This window comes from Myotis lucifugus, unplaced genomic scaffold (assembly GCF_000147115.1).
Source record: "Myotis lucifugus unplaced genomic scaffold, Myoluc2.0 scaffold_131, whole genome shotgun sequence".
Taxonomy (NCBI): Eukaryota; Metazoa; Chordata; class Mammalia; order Chiroptera; family Vespertilionidae; genus Myotis; species Myotis lucifugus.
Window position 1 is genome coordinate 391,702 of NW_005871179.1, and position 18,952 is coordinate 410,653.

At 34.9% G+C, this 18,952-nt stretch overlaps 1 protein-coding gene and 1 pseudogene across 3 annotated transcripts in view; both read right to left on the bottom strand.

The window, feature by feature from the left end:
• The window catches only part of LOC102433594 (protein argonaute-3), an 88,629-nt gene that overhangs the window by 40,958 nt on the left and 28,719 nt on the right, over window positions 1–18,952 (bottom strand). For all 3 annotated transcript variants that reach the window (XM_006094164.3, XM_023758510.1, XM_023758509.1), the window contains exons 4-5: window positions 16,159–16,367; window positions 14,744–14,880 (exon numbers count right to left, since the gene is read on the bottom strand). In XM_006094164.3, coding sequence (XP_006094226.1) covers window positions 14,744–14,880; window positions 16,159–16,367 — 346 coding nt within the window. The remainder of the gene's footprint in view (window positions 1–14,743; window positions 14,881–16,158; window positions 16,368–18,952) is intronic.
• On the bottom strand, window positions 3,189–3,320 carry LOC111827101 (annotated as a pseudogene).

Below are 18,952 nucleotides of genomic sequence, written 5' to 3' on the forward strand. Positions count from 1 at the left end.
TTTCGTCCCGGCTGGGTGGCTCAGTTGGTTGGAGCATCGTCGTCCCATACACCAAAAGGTTGTCAGTTCAATTCCTGGTCGGGGAGCAGAGAATTGATGGATATTTCTCTCTCTAAAATCAATTAAAAAAACAACAAAAACACAATCCTTAGGTTAGTGTTAAAAAAAAAAAGGTGCATGCTTTCAAATTTATGAAGGAAAATTATTTCCAACATAAAACCTAGCTAAACTACAATCTCAGTTTGTGCAAAGTGTCAAAAAAATTGCCTGTGTGACCTTTTCTCATAAAACTTGTAAACATTAAAAAAAGGGGGTGGAGGAAGAAAGGGGATGCAAAAACAGATTAATTTAGGAGAAAGACAAAATTTCCCAGGGAAATAGTGAAATGTGATCCCAATAAGACAGCTGTGCATCAAATATGAAGGGCATGCACAGACCAGACTGAAACAGGGTGAATCAAGAAACAGATCTGATGAAGACTGTCACTGAGATTCCTGCAGCCATTATACTGATCTTCTAATATGAGGATAGACTGGGTAAGCCTGATACAGATATCTATACTTGGCCCTGCTTAACCTTGTGTAGAAAGTTCAGACTTTATTTTCACCCTAAAGAAATGCTCTCCTTTGAACTACTTCTGAGAAGACTAATATGAATAGCATAAAAAAAAATACTTCTTAATCTTAGAGATGTTATACCTTAACTCAATACAAACATATGAAGCAACACTAATATTGTGATTAATAAATTACTAAAAATTTGTTTTCCTTACAAAGAAATTTTGACTCTTAAGCAGAATAAATTACAATTTAATAATTTATTAGCCACTTATATTTTACAATAATTTTACAACCACTTGTATTTTCTGACTACTTTCTTCTAGGAGCAAAATACAGTGAATATGTTATAGGAAGCTACTTTTTACTGAAAAGCACAGAAAAAAGTAAATAAAGATAAAATAACATTTCTCAGTCTAGCTGTCCTGGGTCTGACATTTGTCTGCCAGAAATCTTGCTTCTTAAAGGAATAGAGCAGAGAGCTGTGAATATCAAGAGCATAAGCTTTGCAATCAAAACAGTTGACCTTATCTTTTAAATATCAACTATGTGACCTTGAGCCTTAAATGTAAACTTTAGTTACATTCAAGTATAGGTTTAATAGGTTATATCACATGTAAACTATTTAAATATAAACTATGTGACCTTAGAGAGAGAAAGCCATTTTAGAGGAAGTTGAGAGATTTTTAACTCTCTAAACTTCAATTGGGGGTATCACCTAACTCATACAACGGTGGTGGAGTTTGTATGAGATAATTCATGTAAAACTCTTAGCATTCTATCTGGTATATAATAAGAGGCAAATAAAAATATCTTAAGGGAGAAAACACTAATAAACACCAGATTTATTGTGATGCTCTTTTTCCCCCCAAATATTTTTATTGAGTTTACTTATTTCAGACAGGAAGGGAGAGGGAGAGAGAGAGAGAAACATCAATGATGAGAGAGAATCATTGTTCGGCTGCCTCCTGCATGCCCCACACTGGGAATTGAGCCCACAACCCGGGCATATGCCCTGACTGGGAATTGAACCCGTGACCTCCAGGTTCATAGGTTGACGCTCAATCACTGAGCCACGCCAGCCAGGCTGTGATGCTTTTAAAATGTGTGAATTACAATAGTAAAATGAAAGTTGAAAATGAATTTGGCCTAAAAGCAGGCTAAATTAAAAATAAATTCCACATTTCGTTGAATCTAAGATGCTAATGAAGGTAGGGCATATATTGATTTTATGTAACCTGATAAAGAAACTTGCCAATTAAACTGACAAACCATCACCTATAAGACACCTCTCAATTTTAGAGATGAAAGGTGATAAAAAACTTTTTTGAGTCTTAGATTGATAAAATTAAGTTTAATTTTAATTATGCAGTTGAGAGAATATTAAGTACCATGAGAACAATCATTTTGAAGGTAAGATTAAGTCACACAATTAGAATTAAATTGCTCTATTTCTTAGAGTACTCTTCCATGCTTATCTCCACCACCAATTTCACCTAGCTCTCATCTGTCACCTCCTCAAATAAATGTTCCTGAGAGTAGAATGGATTCCTGTGTTATATGCTCCCATTGCACTCAGAACTTCTTCATAGTACTCATTATATTGCTTAATACCAGTTTTCTTCAGTAGATTTCATGTTCAGTAAAGGCTGTTTTAAACTCAGTGCAATATAGCAAATGTAAGGGTTGCAAAATCAGTATCACACAGAAACAAAAAAGGAAATATAAGCAAGTAAGGTGGTCAGTGCAGTATTTTCACTCCTTTTTCATAGCATTACATATTACGACAATTAAAAAATAAACCCATTTACAATTTTAGGCTTTATTTTCATTTCATTAAAATTTCATATAGGTCTTTAAAAAAATACTATCGATCTTCTGATTTCTTTGCTTTACAATGGCACAAATAAATATATTCTCACATTTTTCTTGAAATATGCAGCCTTTCAGGTCTATCTCTTCTCCCTACCCCAACCAACCTATTCCATTCCTCTCAGTACTTTCTACTTAAAGGGAACCAACCACTATCCAGAAATTGGGATGTATTTGTCTCATCTAGATTTTGATCATTTTACTGCATTTGCATGTACCCAGTATATACTTTTCATACTTTTTTTGTTTTAAATTTACATAGGTAACATATCCTTTTGCTATTTGCTCTGCCCCAACTTTGCTTTTAAAACTGATGGATTAATGTAGTCACGTTTATCTGTATTTTCTATTATGATTTATAAATTTATATTTTAATGTTAGAGATAGACGTTACAAAGTTTCCATATAAACACACATGGTTTATTTTTAGGCTCTGTATTCTACTTCATTAATCTGTCTGTCCCTGCACTTAAAAACAGTATGCTATAATTGTTATAGTTTCTAAATAAGGAAGGCAATTCCTCCCTCTTTACTCTTTTTAGAAATTATACTGGCTTTTAATTCAATCTTGATCGTATTTTTCATAAGTATAATATAAAGATTCTCACAAATGCTTTAAATATCATTAAGGAAAGATGAATGGGGTAATGTGACTATCACATCGATCAGTTTCCTTATATTAAACTGGTTACAAAAGTAAAATAAAATTATACTGGCTTTACCTGGTCATTAATTTTTTCATATAAATCCGTCCCCCCCGCCAAACTATGCAGTCGAGTTTCCCACATTTGGGGAAATCGCAGGGGTCAACACATCCAGAGTGCAGTGGATAAGCCTCGCCCTGGGAAAACCACCTTCGTGATCATGGTATTTCCCCTGCCACGTAAGTATCATATAAATCTTAACATTAACTTTTCAAGAAATCCCTATTGGGACTTTAATTAAAATTGCATTTATAGATTAATTTTGGGAGAACATATCAAATTGAGTCTTCTCAATAAGCCTACTACATTTCATGCATTTAGTATTTCTCTTATGTCTTTGAATAAAATTTTTTATTTCTGTGTACCTCCTTTTCAATCCAAATTCTTGATCTCATCATATCTGTTAGAGCTCAGTTAAGACATCATTTACTTCTACAAACATTTTTCTAATTTTCCAGGCTTATTTGGATGCTCCTCCTCTATGCTCTTGGTTTCATTTATTCTTTGCTTAATATGACCAAGAGCTGTGCTAGGCCTGGAGGGTATATACATTGGTGAAAAAGATTAGCTTCAAAACGTTTTAATTATAATAGGAGACACAGAACAATAAAACTTGTCATTCAGGGTGACACATGCTATTACAGGGCACGTACACTGTGCTATGGGAATACATAAGAGAAATACCTAACTCAGACTTGGGGGGTGAAGGGTGTCAAATACTGCTTCTCAAGGAAGTAACATGTAGACTGAAACCTGTAAGAAGAACAGAAGTTAGCAAACACAATAGTTACTAAATATCATAGTACTTGTCTTACTCTTGATTTTGTTGGAAAAGCTCCCACTGCTTAACTGTGAATTCATCTACTCTGAATGTTTCCTCTCTTGAAACCACTTTTTTTTTGGCTCTCATATTGCCTGTCTTAAATGTTAATTGGTCACTGGTCCTTCTTCCTTCCTTAAATGCCAGTATTCCCGATAGCATTATCCTTCTCATTTGTTTTTAATTTAAATACTATCCTTAAGAAGCTTTTCCATTCCTACAGTTCAAGTATGGATTTATATACTGAGGAGTCCCAAAATTTTATTTTTAACTCCTACCACTACAGATTTTCATACCTGCATTTCCAACTACATACTAAATTTCTCTATCTATATGTCTCAAAGAATCCTCAAACTTTAGATGTATTAACAATTTATCTATTTTTATACATGGTGTATACTGCCAACTAACCAGCAACAGCAGATCTATCTCCCATATTCAGTTGACAGCATAACCATTCATACCTGGTATGAATGAGTCACTATTCTGAATGTATGTTGGCGAGTATGCCCTTCTTAGAAGCTAGTTTATAACACAGCACAAATACTGAGCCTGAGATTTGGTAACATAAAAGCTGTTTCAAAGGTTGAATAATCACAGGATTTTGCAGGCAAGGCATGTTGTTTTTCAATGTGTCAATGTGGCTAAACTACTAGTTGCCAGTTATTCAAACAAACACTAATCTAGCTGTTGCTGTGAAGATATATTACAGTTGTAATTAAAGTCCATAATCAGTTGACATTAGGAGATTATCTTGGATAATACAGGTGGGCCTAACTCAGTCAGTTGAAAGGCCTTAGAAGCAGGCTTGAGGTTTCTCCCAGAGAGAGAAAAGAAATTCTACCTATGGATAGCTGCTTCAGCCCATGCCCATGAGTTGCTGCCTGCCCTTGCTGACAGCTTACCCTAAAGATTTCAGACATACCTAGTGTAAGCCAAATCTCTCTCCATATATATCTCCTACTGGTTCTGCTTCTCTGGTTGAACCTAACTAGTAAACCAGGCTTGAGGTTTGTTTACAAAAACAATTCCTTAAAGAAGCTAGTAAACCCTCTGGTCTATTCATTTCCAATCAGTTCCATGTGCCAGTAACTATACCCAAGTTTTTTTCTGGACATGGTTCTTAAACCTTTTGTTTTTATTTTTTAAAAATTTAATCCTTATAATATGTTCCTTCCTCTCCATCCCACATTAGACCATCACCATCTCTTACCTGAACTAGTGATTGAAAAAGCCTCCTAACTGGCTTCTCAGATTAGTTTTTTCTCCTCTATCTATTCTCCACACTGCTGCCAGAGGTCTCTTTCTGGAAAACAAATATGATCATGTCACTATCCTTCTTAAATACCTTTGAAGTCTTCCTACCTACAGGATAGAGGTAAATTTGTTTACTAATTCATCAATTCTGTTTTTAACTCTTATTTCCTTATATTTTTCTTTGCATTTACTTTTCTGTTATTTTTCTAACTTATTGAGATGAATGGGTATGCCACTGATACTTTTCTTCATTTCTAATAACATTTAAGGTTTTAAATTCTCTCTAACCATTTCTTTAGCTAATCATATCAGTATGTACATTTTCATTACCCTTCAGTTCAAAGTATTTAAATATTTCATTGTGATTTCTTTGACCAATGGATTATCTAGAGATTATTTATTAATAATATCCAAAGCTGGACTTTAAGTTTCAGTAGGAAAATAGCAAATTTATTTCCAGATTTCCCCACTTTCTTCAACACAGAGCTACAAAGAGAATGTTAAAAAAAAGAAAGAAAGAAAAAAAGTCTCTATCTCCAGTGAACTTTTAAGACAATAAAAACCTGAAAATGCCAAGTTATAAGAAATATGGCCCCAAGTACTTGGGGCTAGTAGAACCTATGCAAGAGAGGACAGGAAGTATAAAGGGAGTCTAGTGGGGGACCAGTAAATTTTCATTCCCATAAAGATAGAGTCCTATCCTAAGTGGGAACTGTAATGTTAGAACTAAAATTGAATGGGGGAAATCTCAGAAGGAAGCAGAGAAAGGAGGTGTAGAAAGTGTCATGAAACTAAGTAGAGGGTGATTTTTAAGTGACAGATCTCAGACAGGACTACCCTTCTAAAGCAAGGCATGCACTTTACTTTTGTAACATCAAACTTACAAAAAGTTAAAAGAATAGTACAAGACCTCCTGTACAGCCTCCACAAATACTCTAATTGTTAACATTTGGGCAGGCACTTTAAAAAGCAGAAGTTGTATTAGTAGTAGCTAGTAAGGACCTAGTGGACCTCATGGCTGGTAATTCCCACCTGTTAAATGCCTAACTTACTGAGAGGCAAAGGAAATGTGGTTATATTTTGAAGAAAGAACCCATCAGAGCAACAGGACAGAGGTCATGAGCAGAGAAACCTGGAAAACTACCTTGCTCCTAATGTTCTATCCCACCTCTCCCTCCCACTTCGTCTCTTCTAACAGGTGGCTTGGAAAAACTAGTATCATTTAAATGTGAGTAACAAAAAAGTGATACGTTCCATACAAAAATACCAAAAGAAAGTGTAAAAAGGCAGCACAAAATCCCTGATGAAGAAAACGCAACAGAAAATATCACCACAAAGTAGATGAAAATTAATTCAAAGATTTTTAATGCAGCTAGGATGAAAGATCTCAGAGCAGAAATTTAAGAACTCAGGAGACAGCCAGTCAACAGGAGAAGATAAAATAAGCATTGCAATAACTCATGTAAGAAATGAAAGAAAAAAAAAATTTTAAATTAAAAGATGAAGACTAAACTACAACTAGTACATGGTAAAACTTACACCACAAAAGGCACTGTAAGGAGCAAATAGTACAGAACATTTTTAAAAGAAAATGATAGATTTTATTAAAAAAAGATAAAAGACTTAAATTTACATTTTCAAAGGAAATCCCGTGTTTTAAAATAAAACTGACCCAAAACAGTCAATACTGAGAAATAATCTAATAAAACAATTATGAAAAATACTTATAAAAGGAAAAGAAAATCAAGCTGACATCATACTTCTCTACTGAACATTCACTGTCAGAAGACAGTAGAAAAATACCTATAAGGTAACTCAAGAAAGTAAGAGTCAGTAATTTTATGGCTAGCCAAGCAGTCCTTTAGGAATAGGCTATAGACAAAACGCAAAAACTCAGCTTTTATTCATATTAGCCCTTCTTGAAGAAACAACTTGAGGACACACTGCAACTAAGAGATGACAGGAAGGGAAAATGTCAGGAAAAGACTGGTAGTGACCAATACATTTAATTGTAGATTTAAGATTAAAACAAATGGAAATACTTGTGACAGAATGGAATGTAACTGTTACACACGCTAACAATACAGAAATCGTAATACATACAAAAAATGAATGACAGGAGTAGAAAACATAAAAGTAGAATAAACTCACTGATTGTACCTTATAGTAATAGATAGTCAAAGTTGAGAGTCAAGTAGTAAAAATGTAAGAAAAATTAATAGGTCTAGAGGCATGGATGGTTGGAACAGACTGACAGATCTCAGAAGGGTGGGGGTGGGTGTGGGGGACAGAAAGAGATTAACGAAAGAATTTATATGCATATATTCACAGCCCATGAACACGTACAATAGTGTGGTGAAGGCCTGGGGTGGGGAGGGGGTTGTTGGAGGGGGGCAAAGGGAGAGAGGGATATTGGGGACACCTGGAATACTGTCAACAATAAAAAAAAAGTAAGCAAAATTATAATGAATAAAATAATGCTATAATGGCTAAAACTAATTTGTAAAGGAGAGGGAGGAAAGAAAGAGAAGAGAATAAAGCTAATATAATTGTTACTCAATAAGGAAAACAAAAGACACTGCTTTAAAAAAGAAAGTTGAAGACCAGTTGGTGTAGCACAGAGGCTGAGTGTTGACCCATGAACCAGGAGGTCATTGTTCGATTCCCCATTAGCGCACATGCCCGGGTTGTGGGCTCAATCCCCAGTAGGGGCTGTGCAGGAGGCAGCTGATCAATGATTCTCTTTCATCACTGACGTTTCTAACTCTTTCTCCCTCTCCCTTCCTCTCTGAGCTAAATAAAAAATATATTGAAACAAAGAAAGTTGAGTATTATATGAAGTTATAAGTATAAAGGTAACCATTTGTGGGGAGAAAAAAAACCTTCCTAATTCAAAACTATCATTAAAAAAGCACAAAATAGACCACTTAGTTTAAAAAAACATATATAATCAGAAAATATAACAAAATAATTTGACACAACTAAGATGAAACATGTATGTTATTCCTATCTATATGGCTCAACTGATCCATTAACAGAAAAAAAGCTTTGGACTGACCCCAAAGCAAAAACCACTGTATGCTGTTGCCAAGATGTATTTGTGATTTAAAAAATATTTTAAAATTTAAAAGAAATGAAAATTTAGGGCCCGGTCTAGTAGCTCAGTTGATTAGAACATCGTCCCAACAGGCTAAGATTTTGGGTTCAATCTCTGGTCAGGGCACATACAAGAAGCAACCAATGAATGCATAAATAAGTGAAACAACAAATCTCTCTCTTTCTTTTTCTCTCTCTCCCCTCACTTCTCTCCCCCTACCTAATCCTATATAATAAGAGAGGAATATGCTAATTAGCTGTTACGCCCTGAGGCGTAACGACCAAGCGCATCACCAGATCACGGATCAGCAGGAGGGTGGGCCAGCGAGGTACAGGTGGGCTGCGGAGAGCTACAGGAGGGGGCAGGGCTGCAAGCTATGGAGGGGAGGGGGTGGGCGGGGCTGCGGGCAGAGAGCTACAGGGGGCGGCAGTGACCTATTGGTGCACGGATTTGTGCGCAGGGCTACTAGTCAATAAATAAAATAAATGAATGAACAGAATATGGTTCACAAAAACATAGATTATAATCCTTTATTTAGATAATGTAGACAGACTTTGGAGAAAAGTACTAAAACAAGTCATTTTTACCATTGTAAAAGATACAATTCACAATGAAGAAAACAGGTATGTTTATGTTCCCTATAATATACCAGTAACATTAAGAAAGGAGAAATGATAGGAGATAAAAAAAGAAAGAGCAGAAACACAATAATAAGAAATTTAAATTTATTTCTCCCAGTCTGAGAGAACAAGTACACAAAAATAAATAAGGACATAAATTATCTAAATAACAATCAAAATGGTAATGCTGATGGATATTCATTTAACTCTACCCAAATAATTGAATATCCCTTCTAAAATATGTGTGTGTGTGTGTGTGTGTGTGTGTATATATATATATATATGTATATATATATATATATTTTTTTTTTTTTAATGTATTTTATTGAATTTTTACAGAGAGGAAGGGAGAGGGATAGAAAGTTAGAAACATCGATGAGAGAGAAACATCGATCAGCTGCCTCCTGCACACCTCCTACTGGGGATGTGCCCGCAACCAAGGTACATGCCCTTGACCAGAATTGAACCTGGGACCCTTCAGTCCGCAGGCCGATGCTCTATCCACTGAGCCAAACCGGTTAGGGCTATATATATATATATATTTACTGATTGCAGAGAGTGGAAGGCAGAGGAAGAGAGACAGAAACATCAATGATGAGAGAGAATCACTGATCGGCTGCCTCCTGCATGCCTCCCACTGGGGGAACCTATTACTCAGGCATGTGCTCCTGACCAGAATCAAACCCAGGACCCTTCAGTCTCCAGGCCAATGCTCTATCCACTGAGACAAACCGGCTAGGGCGAATATTCTTTACTTTTACTTTTTAAATGTTTTTATGGATTTTAGAGAAAGAGGAAGGGAGAGAGCAACATTAATTGGCTGCCTCCTGCACATCCCCTACTGGGAATAGAGCCTACAACCCGGGCATGTGCCCTGACTGGGAATCAAACCTTTTGGAGCATGGAATGATCCTTAACCAACTAACTGAGCCACAACTGCCAGGGTATACCTAATTTTTAAATAGCTATTGAATTTTTGTAAAAATTGACTACATATTAGGCTACAGAAAATACCTCAACAAATTCTAAAATTTGAAATTACAAAACACATTCTGAATAACAACACAATAAAATGAGAAATTTGTAACAAAATCAGAAAATAAAGAGATCTTCAATCTGAAAATTTAAAAAGTCTCTCAAAAAACATTTAGATAATTGGGCAAATACAAATAAAATCTGTGGTGTTTGGAATAAAGCTAAAACAGTGACCAGAAGAAAATTTATTATTTTACATACTTTTATCAATAAGAAAAAAATGAATGTAAGTGAGTTACTAATATAGCTCTAAAAATTACAAAAACAACTAAATTAACTGAAGTAAAATAGAGGGAAAAAATATAGAGTTAAAAGTAGAAATTAAGAATGTTAAAAAAAAAAGCCAAAAAACTGAAAAAAAGTTTCCAAAGTTCTTGCTGGTGGGGGGAAAAATCAACTGATTAAAACTACTCCTTCTCCTAATCAAGAGTAAAATTAAGGACAAAGTACAAATATACAAAATAAGAAATGGGGGTAAACAACAGAAATAGACAAAATTTCAAAAAATAGGAAATTAATTTATAAAACTCTATACAAATAAATATAGATAAGATAATTTTCTAGTAAGATATAACTTACCAAAACAGAACCAAAAGCCTACACAGACTGATTTTCATAAAATAAATGGAAGAAATTTTAAAAGAGCTACCTACCAAACAAAGCAAAACATATAGGCCATAAGAGTATACAGGGGATTTCTACCAAATCTTTAAAGAGCTGTTAACTTCAATACTATTTAAAAACTGTTGTACATTTTAAAAAATGAAAAAGGTCCAAATTCTTTATAAAATATAACAATAGCAAAACTTGAAAAAGACTACACAAAAAAAGAGAAGATCCATCTTTACAATTTTGCATTTTAATTAAAAAGATAAAGTATTAATAAACAGAATTCAGCATCACATTAAAAGAATCCAGAAACATTAGTTTGGTTCAATGCTTCTTTAAAATAAGAGAAACACCATATCATCAGCTCCATTAGTGCTAAAATGACATCTGAGAAAATTCAATATCCATTCCTGATTAAAAGTACTTAATAGGAAGCAACAGATCCTCCTATACATACATACATGTATGCATTATACTTAATGCAGAAACTTTGGAAGTATTCTTTCTAAAGTCAGGAATAAAAAGAGGATGCCCACTAATCACTAATGTTTAAATTGTCCTGTCTAAATATTTAGTCAGTGTAACCTGAAGGAGAAGTATAAAAATCCAAAGGAAGAGGTAAACCTATCACTATCAGCAGATAAAATGATTATAACCTAGAAACTAGGAAAGTCACTTAAAAAACTACTATAAACAATAATGGAATTCAATAAGGCAGAGAGAAATGTCAGTATATAGAACTTAAAAGCCTTCATGTATATAAACAATAACCAGTTAGAATCTATAAACTCATTTAGTAGCAAAAATAAGGGGGTAAATGTCCAGAAATAACAAGAAATGTACAAATTTTATGTGAGAAAAACTTTAATACATTCCTGAAGAAAACAAAAGTAATCTTGAACAAATGCAATAACATACCATTTCATTTGACAGAAAGTTTCAATATTTAAAAAAAACCCAATATGTCCTAACTTAATTTATAAATATGAGATCTCAGTAAAAATAATACCCCATCCTCCACATCTATTGGATCTAGACAAGGTGTTTCTAAAGCTTATATGGTAATAAATAAAAATGGCCTAGAAAAACCTGAAAAAAAATGAGACTAGTGCTATTAGATATTAAAAGTCATAAAAGAAATTATTGATCACTACTTTTAAGCGTTTGTGTGTATAGACAGACACACACACACACACACACACACACACACACATACACACACGCGCGCGCCCGCACGGATAAATTTCTATGTGGCAAAAAGCAAAAAAACCCAAGACAAAGGCCAAAAGACAAGTAACAATGAAGAGATATCATCTGTAATTCACATCTCAATTGAGAAAGCTCAGTAAATGAGGAGACCAAACATCCAATAGAAAAAAAAGGGCGAAGGATACAAACAGTTAACAGAAAAAGAAAGGTGGCCCTTACATATGTGAAAATGTTCAAATGGAAAACAAAAGCACATAGTGAAACTATTTCTTGTAAATCTGATTGACAAAAATCTAGTTTGACACCTGTAGAGGCAAAGGCGTAAGGAAATAGGTAGTCTCAATCACTGATGCAAAGTAAGTATTTACAATCTTGGTAGAGGGCAATCTGGCGATAACAATAAAAATTACAAATACATTTGCCCTTGACTCATCAATCTCACTCCTGGAATCTATCTTAAAAAAAACACCTATATATATATTTGAAATGATGTTCTGAAATGGCATATAATTAAAGGGGACTCTTGAAATATATCCCCTCAATGACATATCTCCATAATGGCAGATGCAGCTGAAAATAATGAGGAAACTATGTACTGATCTAGAAAGAACCAGGGATCCTTGGAGGAATGGCTGATTCTAGGTACAGGGTAAGAAATATAATATGAGCCTGGAACATCCTGCTGTGCCAGAAAGCTATCAAAGACTAATGAATTAGCAATAGGACATTATGATTTTCCACATAAGAATTCCATCTAGCCCTAACCGGTTTGGCTCAGTGGATAGAGCATCAGCCTGCGGACTCAAAGGTCCCAGGTTCGATTCCAGTCAAGGGCATGTACCTTGGTTGCGGGCACATCCCCAGTGGGGAGTGTGCAGGAGGCAGCTGATCGATGTTTCTCTGATCGATGTTTCTGGCTCTCTATCCCTCTCCCTTCCTCTCTGTAAAAAAAAACCAATAAAATACATTAAAAAAAAAAAGAATTCCATCTAATACAAAAGGAATAACAGAATTAGAAAAAATATCAGTTGATAGTGCCTAGTGAAATAAATAGTTCAGGTAACAATGATCAATGAATGGAATATTAGAAATTGAAAGGCGGATTGGGAAATTTTAATGGAGAGATCAGGCCTATTGTATTATTAAAAAACTGGGACCACTAAATACTGATACAATATAAAGCACTTATAAATTTATAAAGTATTTTGAACCAGAATTGAATCAAGCCTCAAGGGCCAACTTTCATTTTAAGGAAATATAGGGAACAGAGGAACAAAATAATCACACCACAAGTAAACAAAAGACAAATCCAGGTTTCTGGATATTCTACAGGACACCTGACAACAAGACAATAGCAAACAAAAAAAAACAAAAACAAACAAACAAACAAAAGATGGGGGAAAAAACAACTAAAAAACAAACAAACAACAGACAAAATAAAACAAGAGGGAAGGAAACGGGACTACTACATTTTAAAAAGGCATAGAAAAAACATCGATGAGAGAGAATCATTGATCGGCTGCCTCCTGCACGCCCCTTACTGGGGATCCGGACCGCAACTTGGGCATGTGCCCTTGACTGGAATCGAACCACCACCTCCTGGTTCATAGGTCCACGCTCAACCACTGAGCCATGCCGGCCAGGTTAGAAACTATATTTAATAATGAAAAACTGAAATATTGAGAAGATGGATAAAAAACAGCTTAGTCGCCCTAGCTGGTTTGGCTCGGTGGATAGAGCACCAGCCTGTAGACTGAAGAGTCTTGGGCTCAATTCAGCCCGGGTTGCAGGCTGGATCCGCAGTGTGGGGCGTGCAGGAAGGAGGCAGCTGATCAGTGATTCTTTCTCATCATTGATGTTTCTATCTCTTTCTCTCTCTCACCTTCCTCTCTGAAATCAATAAAAATATATTTTAAAATAAATAAAATAAAATAAATAGATAAAATAGGCATAAAGCCTAATGTAATGTGTGAATCTTATTTGGATTCTGATTAGAACCAATAACTATAAAAATATATTTGAAACAATCAGGGAGATCTGAGTTTAGACAGGGTATTAGAGGCTACAAATAAATTATTATTTTCAATTTTCTTATATATGATAACGGCATTGTGACTGAGTAAGAAAACATCCATGTTTTTAGAGATACATACTGAATTAGTAGGGACAAAATAATATTCTGTCTGGGATTTTACTTAAAGACACTACAGTAAAGGAAGAAATGGAGATAGTTTAAGCAAAGGTAGAAAAATACTGACAATTTGGATAATGACTACATAGGTGGCAGTTTCTCATACTATTCTCTCTTCTTTTTTATAAGTTCAAAAATAAAAAAAACACCTAAATATTAATGCAAGTAGCACCACATTAAGCATCAGTAGTAGGTATAATGCCAGGGGTGACCATGACTAATAGACTTCTCTTCCTGTAAAATATGTATTTTGTAATTAAATATTGACTTAGATTTAAAAGGACAAAAGTGATTTATAATAGAAGATTGCTCAGATGATCATGTCAAAGCTTTTAACCCCTAGAGTGCCGGGGAGCGCGATCGCGCTCCTCCTGTCTTTCGCCAAAAGTGCTGGGAGAGCTATCGCTATTGCGCTCCTCCTGCAGTGTCACTATTAGATGCTAGTAGTTCACTCTTTATGTGGGAAAAAAAAATTACAAATCTTAACTCAAAATGCCTTGGCAATTTTAGCATAGTTCCTAGGATATTGGTTGGCACTCAAAGGGTTAAATTTACTTTAGTAGCAAACCAGGACAAGTTCTGTGTAAAGGCTTTCTGAATGAAATGTAATATAAATATAAAGATTTTCTATTTTGTCTTAATATTAGTCCAAATATTACTTCAAGACATAGTACATATAATTATACATAAAATGCACATATGCACATTAAACACACAAGCAGGCCATACAGAAATCAATTATCCAATACAGAATATGGTTTTATTCCCTTACCATCAATATTAAGCATCATTTTCCACATGGCAGGACGAACAGACTGATGGAATCCAAACCATACCTCCCTGCCCCCTCCCAGAGGGTGGTCATATCCTTCTGGAGCCGAGAAAAATGAACGCCCCACAGGTGTATATCTACAAAAATTAAAATGGCATGTTCAATCCTTTCCTTCCTATATAAGTATTTAAATATGCAGAACAGGTGAGTCTAGAGCACATAAATTATCATGCTTATCATTAAGGATATATGAAACTAAACATTTTCCAAATTTGTAAAAGCAAAAAGCAGCTATTTTAATGGGAAAAAAAATCTGTATCCTTCACTGCAACCCTATATTGTTACAACTAATGTTAGTATGAATAAGAACAAATTTTATTTAAAATACTTTCTTAAAAATAAATTTTAAAAAGTTAACAGCTCCAATCTTAGAAAATGCTAAATAATTACTGATCAAAAAGCTATTTCTATAAACATGTTTGTAAGACATAATATTTTTCTTTAAAAAGACACAGCCTGCCCTAGCCGGTGTGGCTCAGTGGATAGAGCGTTGGCCTATGGACTGAAGAGCCCTGGGTTTGATTCTGATCAAGCGCACATGCCTGGGTTGTGGGCTCAATCCCCAGTAAGGGGCGTGCAGGAGGCAGCCTATCATAGATTCTCTCTCATTGATGTTTCTATCTCTCTCTCTCTCTTCCTCTCTGAAATCAATAAAAATAAAAAAACATTAAAAAAAAGACACAGCCTATCTGATCCTATATAAGCACAGACACACACATACACATGTGAGATGCTAGTGTGATTAAAACAACAGCAATTTCAACACAATTTGATACTATTGTATCAACAATGAAATTACCTTTAAAATAAGGTGATTTAACTATAGCCTTATATCTGAAAACACATCAGTTGCTCAAGATTTAAAGCCTTTAGGAGAAAGGGTTAGACATTTTTCTAAAAAAATATCCATTAGAATAGCTAAACTAATAAGGTGCATTTATTTTCAAACATCAGAGAATTTTCTGTAACTTACATCTATCAATGAACTTGTATGCATGCTATTCTTTTTAAAAAAATATATCTTTTTATTGATTTCAGAGAGGAAGGAAGAGGGAGAGATAGAAACATCAATGATGAGAGAAAATCATTGATCAGCTGCCTCCTGCATGCCCCCTACTGGGGATCAAGCCCACAACCCAGGCATGTGCCCTTAACCAGAATCGAACTCAGGATCCTTTGGTCCGGCCGACACTCTATCCACTGAGCCAAACCAGGTAGGGCTGCATGCTATTCTTCAACTGAAATATTCAAAATATACAACATCTGAAGATTAACCAAAGGAGGCCTGCACAACTCTTGGGAGGAAAGCCTTCATACTTAAAATCTAAAGATGAAAAAAAGCCAGAAGCACCCACTTCATGGAGGGCAGATGTCGTAGCACCACATCAACGGCATGGACAGGATTAGTGCTGATTGGCTTGTCTAATTCCAGTGGCTCAGGCAAGGTCCGTCCTGTCAGTACTTCATGTAGTAGGTGCCAACTCACCCGAGAGACAAACTTGATTGACACCTTGAAAGGTCGATCTTTTCCACCTTCCCCAGGGAGAGTAACATCTAAATCTACCTGTTAGTGAGAAAAGAGTCATCTGGTAAAAGTTGAAAAAGATAAATACAATTATTTTTAAGTTTAACTTACACAAATATTTAAGAGAAAACAAGGCAAATATAAAAAAAACACACCAATCTCAATGTTAAAAAAAAGTAGATTAACATTTAAATGACAGTTATTTATGCCAGCATTGTCATTAAAAAATACTGAAAACTGCCTAAATGCTATTAAAGAAAAAAGATGAAGAATATCTCTTGGAATTGTTATGGAATAATTTCCAAGCTATACTACTAAGTGAAAAAAAAAAAAAAAAGGCAAAGTACAGAAGATTACAAATAGTATGCCATCTTTTATGTGAGAAAAAGGGGAAAATGGAAAAATCTTTTTGTATTTGCTTATTTATGCAAAAAGAAACACAGGAAGCATAAACCAGAAACAAAGAAATTGGTTACTCTAAAAGGATGGAAAGAAACAAACTGGGAGAAATAAGAGGGATTAACAATTCAGAGTGTATTTTCCAGTATGTTCTAACTTTTGGAAACATGTTAAATAAAATTCTATACATTAAAAATTAAAAATTAAATCAATAAGGCTGGAGGGAAAAACTAAACTAAATATAAACAAAACCAAATGAAACCAAATGCACTTCAAATGAATAATATAGCCATACCAAAAGAAGAAAAAAACAAGAACGAAAACATTAATGCAAGTAACTCTTGAATACATTATACTGACTATACCAGTGATGGTGAACCTATGACAGGCGTATCAGAGGTGACACGCGAACTCATTTTGGGTGACACGCATTGACAGAGACAAAAAATTGCATAATTCAAATATTTGTCTCTCGCAACGGCCAGAGTTGGGTATCACTCGAGTAATATTACTACTCACGTTACTCATGATCAATAATGCAATTCTAAAACCGGATGTAAACATGTACATCGGTGTTGCATAGCAAAGATACATAGTGAAAACATCCAGACACATTGTTCCAATATTGACATTAATATAAAAAGGTTAAGAATTGCACTATAAAGAGATTAATTTTTACTCATGACATTTTATTTTTACTCGAGTGACAAAATGCCCAATTCTGGAAACGGCCTCTTATTGTCAACATGTGCCTCGGGTAAGCTTCCCGGGCGTTCGGGTGCATTCGGCAAACGGACACACTTGATCGCCATGTTCGTTAGGAGACAGGAGTGGGAGGGTTAGAAGAAAAAGATATACAGTGCAACAGTGCTCGACGAGACATTCTGCGTGTCGGATAATTGATTACAGCACCATATATTTGTTGGTTATACATACTATCTTTGAATTGTTTTGCACCAGGAGTCAGTGCAACAACACTGCAAAAAGTTAATAGGTAAGAAACCTATCAACCTTTTAATAAAAACACCGTGATTTATATTTATTGATTTTTGCAGCCTTGTGATGGAGAATCAAAAAAATAAAAAAGCAAGATTGAATGATAAAGGAAGTGGAAGTAGCAGTAGCGGACGGACCCTTTCAAGGCATATGGACCGAGATGTACGGGATTGTCGACAGAAACAACAGATCGTTGTGCATACTGTGTAATTAAATGGTAGTAAGCAGAACGAGGAATGTAAAGAGACATTTTGAAACTAATCATTGTCAGCTCTTGAAAAAAAGTATCAATGAAAGGAAGGAATACATTTCTAGGCAGCTACACCTCTATAAAAGTCAATCAAATTCCATCATTAAATTTGTAAGATGCTCTACAAATTTAACATCAGCAAGTTACTGTATTGCTCACTCCATAGCTCAGCATGGAAAAGCCCTCAGTGATAGAGAATTTATTAAGGAAACATTTCTAAGATGTGCACCAGCTCTACTTCATGATATGAAAATTAAGATGATATTATTAAAAGAATTTCTGAGTTACCACTAAGTAGAAATACTATCAAAGACAGAATAATAGATCTTAACAAAAACGTACAACATCAATTAAAAAAAGACTTAAATAGTTGTAAATATTTTTTTATTTCTCTTGATGAAACTACTGATGTCACATCAAATGCTCGGTTGGCCATTATTGCTAGATATTCTGATGGTCTCACAATGAGAGAAGAGTTGATAAAGTTAGAATCAGTGCCAATAAGTACATCAGGAAACAAAATATGTAAGGTTGTTATAAAAACATTCAGTGACCTAAACATTGATATCTCTAAAATTGTGTCAGTCACGACAGATGGGGCACCAAGTATGGTGGGAAAAAATGTGGGATTCCTGAAATTGTTTATGGAAGCTATTAGACATCCACTTGTACCTTTTCATTGCATTATCCATCAGGAGGTGTTGTGCGCCAAATTGGGATTCTCAGAATTGAATGATTTAATGTCAGTTGTAACAAAAATTGTGAGTTTTATAACTTCTCGACCCCTTCACAAGTGAGAATTTTCTGCACTTTTACAGGAAGTTGATTCAACCTACAGTGGACTACTGATGTTCAATAATGTGAGATGGCTGAGTCGAGGTAAAGTACTTGAGCGATTTGTGGAGTGCTTTGAAGAAATTACGGTATTTATTGAGAATAAGGATCTGGCAAACTTTCCTCAGATCAATGATCATAAGTG